A 20,087-nucleotide genomic window follows, 5' to 3' on the forward strand; every position below is an offset into this window, starting at 1 on the left:
AGGCACTTTTTTTACACAGAGAATTGTGAGGGTCTGGAACCAACTCCCAAGTAATGTTGTTGAAGCCGACACCCTGGGATCCTTCATGAAGCTGCTTGATGAGATTCTGGGATCAATAAGCTACTAACAACCAAACAAGCAAGATGGGCTGAATGGCCTCCTCTCGTTTGTAAACTTTCTTTTGTTCTTATGTTCTAAAACCTTTTGCATGTTTTTTTTTTTTAAACAGAGGATGATCTAGTCAGATCAGGTCAGGTGCTCCTTCCAGTCCAGGGCAGGCTTGAGGCATGGAGACTGAACTGCTCCCTCCCTCCCTCATCCCCCTAAGAGAAAGGGTGCTCCCTCCAGTCCAGGAGAGTGCTCCCTCCCTCACCCAGAGTAGTTGTAAGTAAATAAATAAATACATACATGTTTGTTTTCAATTATTATATATTATTTTCAAAAAAAAGTCTTCCTTTCTGCAAGGAGTGCCTCTGGACCCTGAAAACCCACCCCTTTCATTAGCTATCCCCCTCCCGCAGCGCTCAGCCTGCTCGCCTCTTCAAAGCGAGAGAGACAGGGGTGCTCAAACGGGAACGCGTGTAGTCTCCTAGCGGTCGCTTTGAGTCAATGACAACGCTTCCCCCAGCAGTATGTACTAACATCACAGGCTACCCACCCGGGCAGGCAGACAATCCGCTGCTTCTGTGCATGGGGGAGAGACAGCGAGAGAGGCACAGGGAGGCAGACTCGAGTATGGGGCTGCTGTAGAGCTTCAATCCATCGAATAACAATTAAGCAGGCAAACCGGGAGAGTGTTCTAAAGATGTCTGGAAACAACTGAAGCCGAAATGAATAATATTTTTAGGAAGAGGCAGCGGGGGTTGCTTAAGCGTCTGTGCTGTTGGTGCGCCGGGCTGCTCGCTTTAAGTTGGGTGTCACAGCTAATTAAAGTAACAGGTGAGTATTTTTACTGTACTATACCACGCAGCACTTGCACTGTTTCAGTAGGGGGGATTTTAGGATTTGAACCCCGTTGAAACTGGCTCCTCATGTGGAACAATAAAGGAAATGCCAAAATTCTGTATTGCGTATTTGAATTTTCGGGAACTGTAGTTTTTAACAGCGTTTCTTTGTATGTACAGTTTGGGGATGATTTCCAAATTATAATCCAAATTCTGTAATAATATTGTACTGGTAAATACGGCATAGCAGAAATACATAAGTGCGTGAAATGCAACACATATAGAAAATAAAACACATATTTATATATTGTTGTTTTATATAATGCATGATAAGATATGTTGTTTTTATATCGTAATATTTAAACCGTTTCATTGTTATCGGTTGTATCGTGGATAAAAATCAGAGAATGTATTTTTCTTTCCTTATTTTGTACCCCGGTTGTGGACAGTCGACATTTCACCTGCAGTGTTCGGTCCCGTTTGCAGCAGCATACCCCGCATCAGCACCACGGTACAGTGCTGGCGGCGACTGTCCGTCAAGAGAGACGTGGAAACGCTTCGCTTCTCCTACTTAAAACAAGCACCAGCAAATAATGCATACTTCATATTTAACGTGTGTACATCATACATTAAACTTACAATCAGCAGAATTGTTATTTGTATGTAATAATCACATTTTTATATGCTTAAATGCGTAAATATATTTTGAATACACCTAATACTACAAAATTGGTAGGTTTTCGCAATATAAGCTAAATAGTCTATCGTTAATCGTAATACAAATCTCTTGTAGAGGCGGGAAGTGAAAGGTCTGAGAGTTTGACATGAAGGTGTCTGTCCACGGCGTTTTTATTTGTTAATAACGGAGTTAGGTCGTGTTTGCTTCAGGGTGTATTGATCTGCCACAATGAATCGCTCCTCGCTGTCTCTGGTTTGGAGTTCAAGGCGCGTTGGCTGAATTCAAACATGTTTAAATAACTGTGGCAGAATTAAATACTGTACTGGTGTTATCTGACAGACTGGTCGAATGATAGAATGCCGAGGCACTGAACTCTTCGTCTGCCAGCTTCTTAAAAAAAAAAAAAAAAAGATTAATAACAAATACAATGGATATAACGTACACAACTTTTCCAATTCTCATTTGGTTTTTGTTTTGATAAATGTTTATTGTGCAGGCAGTATTCTGGGCAGCAGTGTGGAGTAGTGGTTAGGGCTCTGGACTCTTGACCGGAGGGTCGTGGGTTCAATCCCAGGTGGGGGGGACACTGCTGCTGTACCCTTGAGCAAGGTACTTTACCTAGATTGCTCCAGTAAAAATCAAACTGTATAAATGGGTAATTGTATGGAAAAATAATGTTATATCTTGTAACAATTGTAAGTCGCCCTGGATGTGGGCGTCTGTTAAGAGAGAAATAAATAATAATAATAATTTAGTGCTAAGGCACTGTGGTAGTACAATGGCAGCTACAATGGGATGAGACAGTCATCAGTAGAAGGATACCGCAGTATGCTAACTATACCCTTCCTTCATGATCTTCAGTCAGTGCAGACAGCCAGTGACGTCACAGTGGCAATAACGGGATCCCAAAGGCATTCTTTCCTCTAGGTGTGATAGCAAAGTCGAAAATAGTATCCACTACTTGCCAGAAGGGTTGTTATCGGATGCCTTTCAAACACAGAGGTGTCTGATAAGAAACATCCTCAGGTAAGTGAGGCTGGGAAAGTGGAGAAGCTGCAGCCCTTTGAGGAGAGTTTCTTTCCCAGCCCAGCACTTGCCTCTGCCTGTGTCTAACTCATATCCCTGGCTGGTAATGAAGTTTATTTAGCAGAAGATATTGGCAGTATCAGATTGCAGGGCTATGTGGAGGTGTCTGGATCTGTGTGTCACGCTCACATTTGTACACATGTCTTGAGAACACAGGAAGTTATTCTGCATCCAATTACTCAGTCATTTTAACACACCCTGATCCTGACGCCTCATTTGCTTACCCAATGACATCTAGCTATGTCGTTACAGTTGGGAATGGTTATATCCAATACCACAGATCGAGTGTTCATGAAACTATTCACTGCCACTTTCAATTGTATTCCATTCTGTACATGCTGCTGATATACATGAAGTCATCAACTCTGTCATCATACTGAGAGCTCTGATTTTGAATTGACAGCGTGGTAGGGGACGTTACTGAAATATTGAGATTCATAACCGCACTGGAGGATATGATGGAAGCCATAGTGGTTGTACTTTTCTAGAGAACTCCTTGTCCAACTGCAATGACACTTGCCAAGGACCTTCTGCAGTGCAGGCATTGTAACGTGTCTTGATCTCAGGTTATATGAAAGGTGTCTGTTCATTCTTTCTGTCTCATTTGAGAATGTTTCTGGGTTCTGTTGTTCTGTTGTTATCAGTTGTCTCTAAATCTCGCTTTGAGTTTGTCTGGAAAATCCTAACTGCCAGGACTGAACAGCCTTCCTCATTCCATTCAAATCATTTGACAATTTTTCAACTGGCCCCACCTAACCCACAAATATAGAGGGTGAGGAGGTGGGACCAGCCAGGTTGAAAGGTCATTTTGTCTCATGATTTGAATGGAATGAGGATGTCTCTTCAGTACTAAGCAGTTCTCCGGACTCACAGACAGATAAAGACAGATATAGAGACTAATAACTCAATATTGGATCAACAGGACCCAGCACTACTCAACAGAATTGCCAATGTAACCAGCAACCCTGCGCACTGCAAGCGAGCACCTTAACCACTATGCAAAAGAGCCGGGTCATCTGCATTCATGGTTTTAGAGCTTCTAACTTCATCTCATCTCCCTGACAGAGGACAGAACCCGTAACGGCAGTGCATCTCACAGCACTGTCCATTCCACAAACATCAGGGAAGGGGGTTAAAAAGAGGCACACATCATGTTAAACACGGATTTGATTTATAATGGCATTTTTTCATAGGTTTTGCAAACAATAAATCTCTTGCACTCTTTTCCGCGCTGCTCTTCCTGTTGAAGGAATGCAGCCGACACACGGGAGCTGCTTCTGGGAGTCCTTGTAGGAAAAACAGTTTGGAACGTTTCTTTTTTTAGACAATGTACAGTCTCCCAGAAATGAGTACATGCAAAAATGGAACCATTCCTTTAAAATAACTCAAACTCAGAAGCCAGACCCATTGACTCGCATTGGAGCACCAATCCCTGCGTGTTTTCAATGGTGACTTAATTCCTTCATGCAAGTTCATGGGAGTGTAGCATTGAAGTATTTGCAAGGAGTGATTTATAACTATTCTTCACTAACAGCTTCAAATAGATTCCCATTAAAAAATAGAATTCACCTTTACCATAATGTGTGCCTTTTTCTTATAGGAAAATCTGAGACCTAAGAAATGACAGCAAAATATATTAGGTAGGATTTACTGGAATTATTTCTTAGCACCATTAAAAAAAAAAACTAAGCAATCACCTCTCAGCTTTCAGATTCACGAGCACAACATTTAAATAAGAAAACAGAAATATTAGATTCAGTCTCCAGCAATGGGATTAATTGGGTATAGAAATGACAGCTTCTGCTCTAACAAACATGTTCACTGACAGGCTGGGGGAATGCTATTGGAATTGGTGTGAAATGTATTTGAAGTACAGACATACACCCACCAGCACAGGATACAGATTGGTGTTATTTTGGGGTTTGAACTTTTCATTCGGTGTCTTGATTTCAAAATCTGATACATTAATTGCCTCAAAAGGTCACTGTTGACACGTAGTTTGTAATGTATATGCTGTATATATCAGGTGTACATCAGAGTTGGACACTAGTGAGTTTTTCAATTATCAACCAAAAATGATCATGATTATATTAAATCATGTTTTAACTCTTGTGACTTTCTACCTCCCTAGTTCTTAGTTTTTGCACACTCTGATTTTTCGCTTGTTGGTTTTTTTAAAACAGAGCCCCTGTTCTCTCCCACAATAGAGGGGTCTGAATTGAAGTTATTTTGCGATGCCCAGTTTAATTGTGATGGTTCTCTACAGGAAGAGAGAGAGGAGCATCTCGGCAGCAGCACCGCTGATCCTTCTCAGCTTCACTGTCAGGAACACGATTTCTGCAGAGAACACCAGGAGCCACAATCACTTTCACTGCAATACATGCTCAACACAGAACAAATGCTAATGTCACGTTGTGCATTCTTAGTGAGTGTATTCCCAGCCATGGAGGGGGTGTAGGGCACTGACCAGCCTCTCTGCACTCACAGCATGTTACTGGAAATCGCTTTGCTTGATTCTGTTACTAGAATTAAATACAGCCCTTAAAGATTTTTGTCACATTTACTTCAGTGATCTGCAGCCTACAGCACAGGGCACGATGAAGGAACAGGAATATATAGCTCTGTGTTTTTACAATCAGTGTCTCCTGAAAAAAAAGGAGAGCTCAAGCCAAATAGATGTTGCTAATGCTGATAGAAGCCTTGCTTAGATCTTCAGCAAAACAGACCTGATGTAGCCAGCGATGATGTTGCTAGTGCTAATAAGAGATATAGGAATGGGTTTGAGATGGTTGTGGCTGGCACTCCTTTCATGCATTGCCTTGGCATTGCTGTGCGTTTCTGTTGAAGGTCACAGTCAATCGTTCTCACCGGTGATTATTTGGATGTTGAGGCCACGGGCTTGGTTATAATGAAGCTCATATTAACACACGGCAGGAAAACCAAGGAAGTGTGTTTCAGCTCTAGAAATGTAGATGGCAGATCACTTTTTCTAAATCATGTTCTATTTCAGACAGGTGCAATCTTCTTCAGATTCAAGCTATTTTAAACCCAAGAGAGACAGTAGTTTTTAGATTCTCACACATCGCAATAGATTTTCACCTTTTCAGGCGCTGTGAGGGAGTGCAAATTGGTTTGCTTTTCTAGGGACATGAATATCCTGTGACTCCCCCTAAACAACCCTGTCAGTAACATACCTCCGCATCGCCACGGCTGCAGATTCAGCATCAGAGTCTTCAGTACCACCGATCAGCAGTAAAGAATATTCTAGAATAAGAAATGGCAATGCATAGTTTAATGAAATCTGTGGTGGACCTAGATGCCATCAGTAAATGAGGTGTTGGTATCATGGTAAGTGTATTAAACTGACTGGTTTTCAGTATGTGGAATAGCTTCTTGTGTTTGTACACACAGAGAGATATCTCCATGCATCCCCACAACCTGATACTCTCAATAACTCTCAATAATGCTAAATAATGTGAAGACCAAATTTAGTCACAATTGGATTAGCTTTGTTCGAGATATATGGAAAAAAAGGGTGACATACCTACAATATATAAAAAAAACTGAGACTAAACATTTAATGAAGCTGCCAGTTAATTCAGCAGCCAGTTTGGCAAGGTTTTCATACTGATGAACATCAGGGCTGAAGAAAATAAATATTAGTTTATTGAAGAAACAGGTCTGAAATGTAAGAAATAGCACACCTGTCCCCTGTGGTATTTCTTAGTGATGTATTTCTTACATTCACCAGGGGGCAGAGTGTTGCAAGGGGCAGAGTATTGCAGGGGGTAGAGTGTTGCAGGGGCAGAGTGTTGCAGGGGCAGAGTGTTGCAGGGGCAGAGTGTTGCAGGGGGCAGAGTGTTGCAGGGGCAGAGTGTTGCAAGGGGCAGAGTGTTGCAAGGGGCAGAGTGTTGCAAGGGGCAGAGTATTGCAGGGGGTAGAGTGTTGCAGGGGCAGAGTGTTGCAGGGGCAGAGTGTTGCAGGGGCAGAGTGTTGCAGGGGGCAGAGTGTTGCAAGGGGCAGAGTGTTGCAGGGGGCAGAGTGTTGCAGGGGGCAGGTTCGTGGTTACACTCTGTAGAGAGAAGGCATGTCTGAGAACATGCTATACACAGTGATTCTAATGAACAAGAAGAGGAAGAATACATTAGCTAAGATATTAACACCAAGTTGCTCTTTAAGAGAAAAGGTGGGTCTGATTTCAAAGCTTGGTGACTTAAGTTTTAGTAAATCTCTGTTAATCAAACAAAAAAGCAAATCACAATCATGGTGTGCAGGTGAGTCATACAGTCAGGGGAGCACATTTTACACTGAGAGAACCGCTTGTCCAGTTGTTATGGAACTATGCTAGTCTCTATGTAAGTACTGTGTGTTTGTATTCATGGAGTCCTGTGCTAGTCTCTGTGTAAGTACTGTGTGTTTGTATTCATGGAGTCCTGTGCTAGTCTCTATGTAAGTACTGTGTGTTTGTATTCATGGAGTCCTGTGCTAGTCTCTGTGTAAGTACTGTGTGTTTGTATTCATGGAGTCCTGTGCTAGTCTCTATGTAAGTACTGTGTGTTTGTATTCATGGAGTCCTGTGCTAGTCTCTATGTAAGTACTGTGTGTTTGTATTCATGGAGTCCTGTGCTAGTCTCTATGTAAGTACTGTGTGTTTGTATTCATGGAGTCCTGTGCTAGTCTCTATGTAAGTACTGTGTGTTTGTATTCATGGAGTCCTGTGCTAGTCTCTATGTAAGTACTGTGTGTTTGTATTCATGGAGTCCTGTGCTAGTCTCTGTGTAAGTACTGTGTGTTTGTATTCATGGAGTCCTGTGCTAGTCTCTGTGTAAGTACTGTGTGTTTGTATTCATGGAGTCCTGTGCTAGTCTATGTAAGTACTGTGTGTTTGTATTAATGGAGTCCTGTGCTAGTGTATGTAAGTACTGTGTGTTTGTTACACTTACATGTTTATACTGATATCCAGAAGTGCTTATCCAATTGTAATGAAACTTGCTGAAGATTCTTTAGCACATGTTAATGTGGAAAGCACTCACAGATATTTATCATTTTTATATCATTATTTTTATAGAATTTTCGTATATTGTGAATATTATATTGAGAATATTGTGTTCAGTTCTGGTCACCTCGTTACAAAAAGCATATTGCTGCTATAGAAAGAGTGCAAAGAAGAGCAACCAGAATTATCCTGGGTTTAAAAGGCATGTCATATGCAGATAGGCTAAAAGAATTGAATCTAATTCAGTCTTGAACAAAGAAGACTACGCGGTGATCCGATTCAAGCATTCAAAATCCTAAAAGGTATAGACAATGTTTTTTGACCTGCAAAAAGAAACAAGGACCAGGGGTCACAAATGGAGATTACATAAAGGGGCATTCAGAACAGAAAATAGGAGGCACTTTTTTTACACAGAGAATTGTGAGGGTCTGGAACCAACTCCCCAGTAATGTTGTTGAAGCTGACACCCTGGGATCCTTCAAGAAGCTGCTTGATGAGATTCTGGGATCAATAAGCTACTAACAACCAAACGAGCAAGATGGGCTGAATGGCCTCCTCTCGTTTGTAGACTTTCTTATGCTCTTATGTTCTTATGTCTATGATATCCTCCTAAGTATAGGTGTGGGCAATGGACTGAAATGGTAGAAAGGTTTCCCATAGTAAAGTCATTGGTTAGCATGGTAAAGCACTGAGAAGTATGGTAAAGCATGGTAAACTATGGTAGATACATAGTATAACCATGGAAAAGCATGGGGGAAAATTACAGTGCAAATTTACTGTGGTATTGAACTACAGGGACTAGCAATCTATAGTGTGTATTACTGCACTACAGGGACTAGCTGTCTATAGTGTGTATTACTGCATTAGGCACTAGCTGCCTATAGTGTGTATCACTGCATTAGTGACTAGCTGTCTATAGTGTGTATTACTGCATTAGGGACTAGCTGTCTATAGTGTGTATCACTGCATTAGGGACAAGCTGCCTATAGTGTGTATCACTGCATAAGGGACTTGCTGTCTATAGTGTGTATCACTGCATAAGGGACTTGCTGTCTATAGTGTGTATCACTGCATTAGGGACTAGCTGTCTATAGTGTGTATTACTGTATTAGGGACTAGCTGTCTATAGTGTGTATTACTGCATTAGGGACTAGCTGTCTATAGTGTGTATTACTGCATTAGGGACTAGCTGTCTATAGTGTGTATCACTGCATTAGGGACTAGCTGTCTATAGTGTGTATTACTGTATTAGGGACTAGCTGTCTATAGTGTGTATCACTGCATAAGGGACTTGCTGTCTATAGTGTGTATTACTGCATTAGGGACTAGCTGTCTATAGTGTGTATCACTGCACTACAGGGACTAGCTGTCTATAGCGTGTAAATGGATGCGCTGTTTTTCAGATGCAATCAAAAATGTAAGTGTGACAGATGGATAAATGTACGGACAGATGTAAAAGTTTCATTGCAATCGGATAAGCGGTTCTCCAGACAGATGGAAGGGTGTGCAGTGTGCCGCGCGTGCGTGTGACAGCCTCCACTGTATCCCCTCCGCAGGGGGGCTCATCACCAGCAGGAGGCAGTAATGATCAATCCTAAGGCTCGCTCCGTGTTTCTCTTTACTTGTTCTTGTATTGCTTACTTAGTGCAGCACTGATGAAATCCCCTGATACTGTGAGGTTTTGAAAGCGTTTAATGCAGAAGAAGCAATAAAGCTGCCTCTATCCCAGGAGCCTCAGCTTTCTATTATTATCATCTCTCATTAGCTCAGTATGTAAATCAGCCTCAGCTCTCAGTACAGGCAAACATATTCTGAGAAGGAGAAGTGCCAGGCCAGAGTTGTCATGGAAACTGGGAGAGATGTAAAGCAGCTATGGTGTAAAACTGCATTATTCAGTACGAAGTGGCAGTAAAGAAAAATAAACAGCTGTCATCTTTCTTACCTTCAAGGCGTGCCGACATTAACAAGAACGTCAAATGAAATCAGCCTGATGAAAATGTTATTGATCGTATCAACAGTGTGTACAGAATAGTAGAGAATAAGAATTAGCAATGACGTGTTTCATCACAACCCGGTCTGCAGATATAGGCACAAATATGAGCGTGACATACAGATGCACGGATGAATGGACAGACAGACAGACCCCTCCGTACAGCTCTGGAATCTCATCGTCTCAATAACTTCTGCTAAATAATGGTGGTCCCAAGATTCATGGCAATTGGAGAAGTAGTCCAACCAACCAAATACGAATGACCAATTTTTTGAAATGGGGTTGTCTGTCTGTCCATTCAGCTGTCTGTAATGTCACACTCCCAGTTTTACATTGAGAACACAAGAAGTTATCTCACACACTGTAAATCAGTTACTTTACTATACCCTGAGACTGACACCTCATTGCTTACCTAATGACATCCAGGTCTTCAATACCACTGATCCGATTTCCATTAAATGGTTCATTGCCATTTCTTATTCTATTCTGTACATGCTGTGTATGTATGTCGTGGTCATCCATGTTTTGATCACACTAATAGCTCTGGTTTTGAATGCACAGCTGTGGTGATGAGGGGCATGTTACCGACATGCTTGTTTCTTTATTCATTATCATTTTCAGAGCCTTAACATGTTTATTCCAAGCTGAAGATGCAAATGCATATTTTTATTGAATGATTATATCACCCATCATTTCAAAATCAATCAAAATACAGGGTATAAGGTAAAATGTCAAAATAGATGTGACTGAACCAGATATGCAAAATTAATCTAAACTGGAAGAAGAATCCATTCGTGAAACTGTGATACTCCGCACCCATATCAAGCTGCTCTTTAATATCCCATTATGTGTGTTCTCTAGGATTGTCTTTGATTTAAAAAATGTAAGAAGTGAAATCTTTATTAAATATGGCTGGTATACAGTATCAGTTTCTGAGTTTTATTTTCTTAGGGGTAGTTGTTTTTGTTTGCCTGAATGGCAGTGCTTTGACAGTTCGGATTGACAGCTAGTAGATTAGGGTGCTGACCCAGCCGTGCACTTAATAGTCAACTAGTCAGATAGTAAAGTGACACTCGACCTCAGAGACCGATACTCGACTAACTGCACGTCACGTGATTGTGAAGTCACTGAAGAGCGGACGGTTTCAGACAGAATTGCAGTTCTGGTTCCAATCCATTAACACATAAATGACATTTCAGAACATTCAGAAATAAATAGTTAACTAAAAACTGAATTTAAATTGAATCCCTGGTGAAAAAGAATTCATGTCATTAAGGCTCAGTTTTACTTTTCACTGTGCAGAGGTTGCGTGAACACCAGGAAGATTGCTATTCATTTCATGTTACTGGGTTCAATAAATACGTATGGTTGGTTAACTGTATCTCTGTCTCTGCACAGGCGATGGTTCGTCCAGTCCTGGGATCGAGGGCTGGGCCGCTCGAAGGCTGATGTCTGAGAGAGAAGACAACCAGACAGAGAGACAGGCCAACTGCACCAGGGCTGGTGAGTTTACAAGAGCTGTGTTTCTACTAGCAATCTCAGCCTGGCCCGGGAAATAACACTACAGGAACATGGCTTACTGCTTTCAAATAAATATTACAAGCCGAAAGGTTCAAATACTCCACAACCTAATGTAACACTCATTTTCATAAATCTACTCATTATATAGGTCTGAAAAGTGCAGTTTTGAAAGAAGCACATGTTTGAGCAAAAAAAAAATGTCTGACATGCTTTCAGCCAGTGACATGACCCAGAAGACACTGCTCAGGTGAAATGACCCAGGAAGTAAAGCAGTAAAAGACATCCTGGAAGGCAAGGCAAGCATACTGAGAGCCTTATTTAACCTGGTGTAGTACCAGATGTCTGTTTTAAAATGAAAACACGTGTTTGCTGCAACCTGTGTTTCTTTCAAAACTGTACATTTGAAGCCTATGTAGTTAAGTGCAAAACCGGTAAGCTTTCTTTTTCTTCCATTAAAGCTTCTCTGGGATAATGAGAGCCCTGAAGCTCAGATCAAGCACTGCACAGGCCTGTCCATTCGTGTGTGTAGTGCTGGGGAGTAACACAGTAAATGTTATGTAAAAAATAATGTGATATCTGTATAATGTGAAATAATGTATAATGTGATGTCTTGTAACAATTGTAAGTCGCCCTGGATAAAGGATTCTGATAAGAAATAAATAATAATAATAATAATAATAATAATAATAATAATAATAATAATAATAATAATAATAATAATAATGATACACGTAGTGCCTCACTGGAATCTGATTACATTTGTCATTACCTTTTAACTGTAATGCTTTCTTTGTCAGACAGGTAACAAAATGTGATAACGCATTACATTTTAATACAAGTTACTTTTAAAAAAAGGCCTATGGCTAATGCATAAAATCAGAAAGCGCTTCAACAGTGCAAGCTTGCTACATGTGCCATGCTTCTGTTCTCCTACGACTCTCCACCAGACTCTTAGCAGCTCCTCATTTCTGTAAAACTAAAAAAAGGAAAGTTGGCAACGGCACACACAGTAGCCTGCAAACTAACAACCGTCTACAACCTGGAACCTTTTCTTAGAAAGACGGCTAGTGACAAAAAACACACTCGCAGAGTAACAAGAGCAGAGTGAGCAACAATTAGCTACTGCTGTAGCCGGTGCCTGTTTGCTTGTACTAGCTACCCATGTTTGGGAAATATGTGGGGCTAGGGAGGCCAGGAGAGCCTAATATGGGTAAGGGGGAGGCAGAGAGAGGGAAGGGGGGCAAAGAGGAGTCCTAATTTGTCGTCAGGCAGGTTCCAGTGCTCGTGGCATGTTTAGAAACAATGTGGCAATATGTTGCACACGGACTGGATTTATGAGGCAGGAAAACATTCTGGAGCTGTCTTCAGTGATAGGATGTATATTGTATACTCGCCTACACAAATATTGAGATCAACGAGGGGGGGGCAGTGGAGCTGGAAGGGTAAGCTTGTTTACTGTTCCCTGGGGGTTCTGGCTATCATTGAGAGCTTCTTAATGAACTTTCTCAAATGCTGTGCTTTTTATTTTCTGTTTGTGTTACTCTGAGTTCAGGAGCTGCTGTTTAGTTCTAGTCACCTGCCATAGACATATTTAACCTAGGCTAGATCAGCCAAAGAGCCAGCGCCATCTAGTGCACAGCTGTGTATTGCCATTTTAAAAATTAAAAACTCAAGGAAACTTCTTTCCAAAGTGCCATATCACAGATACAGTAAAAACAATGCATAATACATTAAATCCAGTGAAAAACAAAGCATAATGCATTAAATACAAGGCTAGGATGTGAATTGTGTCATACAGTGAAAGATCAGAAGTAGCAGAGTCATAGCAGCTAATAACTGATCAGGCTTAAAGAGCATGGAAAGCAAGAGAGAACAGGTGGGTCTTGAGAGTTGATTTAAAGCGAGCGACGGGGGGAGCATCACGCACCAAAGCTGGGAGAGAGTCCCAGAGAGTCGGAGCCATGAAGCTAAACGAGCGTTCTCCAAGTGTGGTGGACTTTTGCTTGGGGATAACAAGCAGGCCAGAGTCGGAGGACCTCAGCTTGCGGGCAGGGACATAGCAGGTCAGCAGGTTGAGGAGGTACTCAGGACCTGTGTGATGAAGGGCATTGTAGATGAGCAGGAGAGTTTTGAAAATAATCCTGAACTTTACAGGTAGCCAGTGCAGCTGGGTAGGACGGGGGGGTGATGTGTTCACGTTTTTTACATCTGGTAAGGATCCTGGCAGCGGCATTCTGAACTAGCTGCAGTCGGTTTATGGTGCGTGCCGGGAGACCACCATATAGAGAGTTGCAGTAGTCGAGACAAATGCATGACAAAGTATCTCCACATCTGTGAGGGAAAGGTACGGACGGACTTTGGAGATGTTTTGAAGATGTTAGAAGGATGATTTGACCACGGAGGAGATGTGGGCATCAAAGGAGAGCTTGCTGTCCAGAAGTACACCAAGGCTTCATACAGTGGGGGAAGGCAGCAGCAGAGAGTTTCTGAGGTTCAGGGCAGCTACATTGAGATTCTTAAGTTGAGTTTTAGATCCTACTAGAAGGAGTTCAGATTTGTTAGTGTTGAGCTGAAGAAAATGTTACAGGTATCTGTGTTACACGTATCTATGATAGGCTACTGAAAACCAGCTCCTCAATTCAGACTTATCAGAAAAGGTATTGAGTATTGAGTGATTACAATAGGAAGATCTCTGGATGATTGCAAACATCATGAAAAGGTAAGGGGACAGGAAAAGATAAGCAATTGGAATCTGTTGTAACAAACAAAAGAATTCCTGTCCTGCACCTCCATTCATTACATAGAGCGCAAATGTGCAGTTTTGAAAGAAACACATGTTGTAGCAAACAGTTGTTTTTTTCATATCCGGTACTACACTAGGTTCAAGAAATCTCTGTTTGCAGGTCATGCTGTCATGCACTTCCTGGGTCATTTCCTGTGGTGAGGAAACTATCCCAACCCTTCCCTGGCTTCAGTAACCAATCAGCTGCTTGAAGCGTCCCCTGTTGACTGACATGCTTTCAGCCAGTAACATGACCCAGGAAGACAAGGCAAGCAAACTGAGAACTTTGTGTAGTTCCAGATGTCTGTTTAAAAATGAAAATGCATGTTTGCTGTAACACTGTACATTTGAGACTTACGTTAGCCAATTGAGGGGTTGCAGTCACGTGACCCCAGCGCCATACAGGCAGGCAAAACAACAATGGCAGCAGATTCCACAAATTCCACAGATTCCACACAGCACACTAATAACGAACACACTTGTCACCTCCAAAATAAGGAGTTAATAATATGCAACGAGAAATGTCAAATTCTTGGTATTTGTGATTCTTACTGTGCACCTCCAATGCTGTTTACAGCAATCAATAGAAAAAAAAACTCCCAGACCTCGATTTCAGCAACATCTGGCTGTATCTGGTAGAGAATCCCTCACCCTACACAGCTTCAGAGATGAAAGCGCACAGACGTGCTGACAGCTACAGATGAGATACTTCACATGTGAATGGGTGAACAGCCCGATCAAGTGGCAATTAGAGAGGAAGAAATTATTTGTAATCAAGCCTAAGGTTACTGTTTGGGACACGATGTACAGTTTAAAGATAATAACTCAATAATTAGCTCAGAAATATACATTTTTATGTTGAAGTATTATTAAGCATTAAAAAACACATGTATCATTCTAAAGAAAATAGAGTAATTAATCTAACATGAATTATATACAGTACTATATAAGCATCTTTTGTTAACTAGACTTTCATACTATAATAGATGTATGATTTTTTTGGTATAAACTACAGTATTATAATTTAATATAAGGATAAAAAAACTAGGGAGCGTCAAAAACTGAAATCTGTAGAACGTGTTCCTGTAAAATCAACTTGTGACAGCTAAGTTACTGTAAAGTACTATGCTGTGCAAAAATGAGCACGTGGTTAAGGTGGGCCTACCTACATAATCACTTCTATTTACTTTGCAAGTAGCCTACAGTTACATGTAGATAAATGCCATTTTCATTGTACTTTTAAACACGGCTGGTTCGTGATTTTATATTGAAGTTCAGTAAGATAATTAATGTAGCATTATGGATTTTGTTAACGGTAAAATATTTTATGTAAGGCCTGGGAATCACTGACCAGCTTAAGAGTAATCCTATTTAACTGTATAGCTAAATATTTTTTAAAAAACAGCCATACAAGTAAGCTTATTAATACTACTACTACCACTAATAATAATAATAATAATAACGTAATATCAGAACTAACTACCAATATATATTAACATTTTATGAAGTGCTCACTACACAAACGTGTGGAATGGGTCCAGTCTTTTTCGTTTTTTTGTTTCTCTTTTAATTGCTGAAATCCATTTTGCCCTCCTATCTGGATCAGCAGGAATCCTGTAGAGGGATAATCCCTGTTTCTGTCCTCTTCTGTTGGTGCACCCAAAAGCACAGCATGAATCAGGCATTGTTTTGTACCTCGCTTAAATTATAGACAGTGCTTTTTGCCTGCCAACATGGCGTCTCAGCAGCCGGTGACATCGCGTGAGAAACTTCAACAGAAGTGCAAAATGGATCATGTCTTAAAATAAAAATACATGTTTGCTCTGACGTGTGTTTCTTTCAAAACTGCACATTTGAGACCTCCTGTATGGAGTGAGCTCCAATTCCTTTAGCAAAAGGACTTGTGGGATATCAGATTGTTCTCCACACCCTTTAATTTAATTCAGAAGTTGCTAAGCGTTGGTTCATGGCAACAAAATGGGGACCAACGCAGTATTGGCTAGGGGTCTCAATAAAAGGGCCAATGTTCACAGAAGAATATAACTAAAGAAAGAATTCTGATTTCGCTTTTCATTTGATGTTGAAGAAATCATGTTTGAAGGACACAGTGAAGAGAACAGCATTTCTGATGTTCTTTCAGGTGAAATATTTTCCAAATAAGAGCAGTTTGGGTTCTATGGGAAATCTATGCCAAGATTGAAAACCCTCTTCTCTCTCTCTCTAGTGCCCTTTACATTGGACATTCATTAGGTCAGTTCCACCATCAGAGTGGAGAGATCTTTTTCAAAGTAATACATTACTGTAACTAGTTACAGTAACTTGTAACTAGCATATTACTTTTTAAAAGGAACTTCCCCAATGCTTTAAAAAGTTAACCCTGGTGCATGCTTCTCATTGGAAAGGATTTCCAAGCCATGTTGCTGTTGAATTATTGGGATACTTCATGAGCTGTCCAGATTGTGGGTTTAATGAGCTTTTAGGAACTGAGTGACCATGGACAGCCTCCCTTTGTTCAGAACTTCTTGTGTTTTACTAGCTTGTTTCCTCTAATGAGATCTCACAGGGATGCCTTGATTGACGCTCCTGCTTGTTTTAACTCATTTCCATTCTTCAGGTCTCGCATGTTCCCTTAAAAGGGAAATGAAACAGCAGCCCTGTCTTTGAGGCTGCCGTTGCTAGGCAACGGAATGCTGGAGCCTCCACTGAGGGAGGGCTTTTCACAAACATGAAACAGCAGGCCCGACACGGCTTTATTGAGAAAAAGAAACCGTTGGAAATAACACCCTGCTTGTTATTTTTAGAGCCAGCGATACGCATGTTGTTTTTGTTGTTGTGTTTAAGTGTGGCACAGCAGGTATAGAGATGGAATGGAATTAGAATTTCCACAGGGATTATTTGTGAATCCCTAATGTCTCTGGTGACTGACTGCCTTTTTAAACTATGCAGAGCTAGCAAAACAATCCCAGTGGATCTGATCTGCATCCCCATCACTGTGTAGATCTCACATTCTCCAATATGAAAGAGGTGCACATCATGGTAAACCTGGATCTGATCTGCATCCCCATCACTGTGTAGACCTCACATTCTCCAATATGAAAGAGGAGCACATCATGGTAAACCTGGATCTGATATCATCCCCACCACTGTGTAGATCTCACATTCTCCAATATGAAAGAGGAGCACATCATGGTAAACCTGGATCTGATCTGCATCCCCATCACTGTGTAGACCTCACATTCTCCAATATGAAAGAGGAGCACATCATGGTAAACCTGGATCTGATCTGCATCCCCATCACTGTGTAGACCTCACATTCTCCAATATGAAAGAGGAGCACATCATGGTAAACCTGGATCTGATATCATCCCCACCACTGTGTAGACCTCACATTCTCCGATATGAAAGAGGAGCACATCATGGTAAACCTGGATCTGATATCATCCCCATCACTGTGTAGACCTCACATTCTCCAATATGAAAGAGGAGCACATCATGGTAAACCTGGATCTGATATCATCCCCATCACTGTGTAGATCTCACATTCTCCAATATGAAAGAGGAGCACATCATGGTAAACCTGGATCTGATATCATCCCCATCACTGTGTAGACCTCACATTCTCCAATATGAAAGAGGAGCACATCATGGTAAACCTGGATCTGATATCATCCCCATCACTGTGTAGACCTCACATTCTCCAATATGAAAGAGGAGCACATCATGGTAAACCTGGATCTGATATCATCCCCATCACTATGTAGACCTCACATTCTCCAATATGAAAGAGGAGCACATCATGGTAAACCTGGATCTGATATCATCCCCATCACTGTGTTGATCTCACATTCTCCGATATGAAAGAGGAGCACATCATGGTAAACGTGGGTTTGATTTATAATGGTATTTTTTCATAGCATTTGTAAACAGTAAACTGGTGAGCGTCTCTTTCACTCTTTTCCACGCTGCTCTTAGGAGTGTATTTTTTTAAATATATATTTTGCCAGACAAAAAAGTTTAAAATTATTATTATTATTTGTTTATTTAGCAGACGCCTTTATCCAAGGCGACTTACAGAGACGAGGGTGCCATTTATTTTCTTTAAAAGAACTCCCAGAGATTCTAGAGCTTTGGCTCTCCTCTGAGCTCCAATCCCTGCTCTTCCTGTGACTGGCGTGTTTTCAATGTCAGTTCCGTCATGCCAGCTCTCAAAGTGGAAGTGTAGCATTGAAGTGTCTGCAAGGAGCGAGCGATAAATATTCAAAGAAGCTTCAAAGAAATTACCATTACAAATCGAATTCACCTTTACCACAATGTGTGCGTTTTGCATAATGGAAAATGTTAGACCTAATAAATGATAGCAGCAGATATTAGGTAAGATTCACTGGAATTATTTTGTTAGCGCTGTGCAATGTAAGTGGGACTGACAGCACTGTAAATATATTTTTCCAGATATATGTCTCACTAGAGCCTGTATAAAAGGGAAGCTACATGGCTAGTTAGTATGAATGCACTAGCCTTTCACTCTCCTGGGTTCAAATCCAATTGTTTTCAACGACCCAGTAGGCATTAGTAATCCACATCACAAAACAAACATCTCAGTTTGAACTGAGATGGAACTGCTCCCTTCCTCACCCCTCTAAGAGAAAGGGTGCTCCCTCCAGTTCAGGGCAGGCTTGAGGCATGGAGTCTGAACTGCTCCCTCCCTCACCCCTCTAAGAGAAAGGGTGCTCCCTCCAGTTCAGGGCAGGCTTGAGGCATGGAGACTGAACTGCTCCCTCACCCCTCTAAGAGAAAGGGTGCTCCCTCCAGTCCAGGGCAGGCTTGAGGCATGGAGACTGAACTGCTCCCTCCCTCACCCCCTAAGAGAAAGGGCGCTCCCTCCAGTCCAGGGCAGGCTTGAGGCATGGAGACTGAACTGCTCCCTTCCTCACCCCCTAAGAGAAAGGGTGCTCCCTCCAGCCCAGGGCAGGCTTGAGGCATGGAGACTGAACTGCTCCCTCCCTCACCCCCTAAGAGAAAGGGCACTCCCTCCAGTCCAGGGCAGGCTTGAGGCATGGAGACTGAACTCCCCCCATCAATACTAGCAGAGAATATTAGTATTGTAATGTGGATTATGTTGAAAGTTGGAGACTATGTCAATAAATAAATATGGTTCAGGGAACCCTCTCATTAAGGCTGTCCAATATGCAGCTAATAAAGGGTAGTCTTAGTACTGAGGCTACACAGAATTTATTGACACATTTCTACTGTAATAGAAATTACTAAGAAGTTCTAAAACCCCAACATGTGAGTGAAAATGAGTGTGTTTTTGTAAGTGGGTGGCAGGTTTTTGAACAGTTAATTCTCTTATTTATTTGTGTGAATTTTTCTGATGCACTACACTATAGGTAACTTTACTCAGGGAGTAATTATCCAGGTTAGGTTTCATTGAAATAAAAACAAAATAAGTGGTGGCTCTGCAACGTCAGGAATATGGCAGCAAAGCCCTGCAGGTACAGTACTGTAACTTGATCTTTTAAAATGTACAGGTATGTTCACAAACACACACAGACACACACACACAGACACACACACACACACACACACACACACACACAGAAGAGACACACACAGACACAGACACACACACACACACACAAACAGAAGAGACACACACAGACACAGAGACACACACACACAGACATAGACAAACACAGACAAACACACATAGACACAGACACACACACACTGACACAGACGTAGACAAACCAAGACAAACAGACACAGACACACACACAGAGACACACAAAGACACACACACACACAGACACACACACTGACACAGACGTAGACAAACAAAGGCAAACATACACACAGACACATACACAGACACACACAGACAGACAGACACACACACACACACACACAGACACAGACACACAGACACAGACACAGACACAGACACAGACACAGACACACACACGCATACACAGACACAGACACACAGACACAGACACAGACACAGACACAGACACACACACACACACAGACACAGACACAGACACACACACACACAGACACACACACACAGACAAACACACAGACACACA

At 41.5% G+C, this 20,087-nt stretch overlaps 1 protein-coding gene across 1 annotated transcript in view; it reads left to right on the plus strand.

Moving 5' to 3' along the window:
* The first annotated feature begins 651 nt into the window (after positions 1-651).
* Positions 652-20,087, plus strand: part of LOC131709454 (sodium/potassium/calcium exchanger 3-like) — a 58,654-nt gene continuing 39,218 nt past the window's right edge. Inside the window, exons 1-2 of the mRNA XM_059011999.1 lie at positions 652-939; positions 11,094-11,198. Coding sequence (XP_058867982.1) covers positions 831-939; positions 11,094-11,198 — 214 coding nt within the window. The 5' untranslated portion in view covers positions 652-830. The remainder of the gene's footprint in view (positions 940-11,093; positions 11,199-20,087) is intronic.

This window comes from Acipenser ruthenus, chromosome 43 (assembly GCF_902713425.1).
Source record: "Acipenser ruthenus chromosome 43, fAciRut3.2 maternal haplotype, whole genome shotgun sequence".
NCBI lineage: Eukaryota > Metazoa > Chordata > Actinopteri > Acipenseriformes > Acipenseridae > Acipenser > Acipenser ruthenus.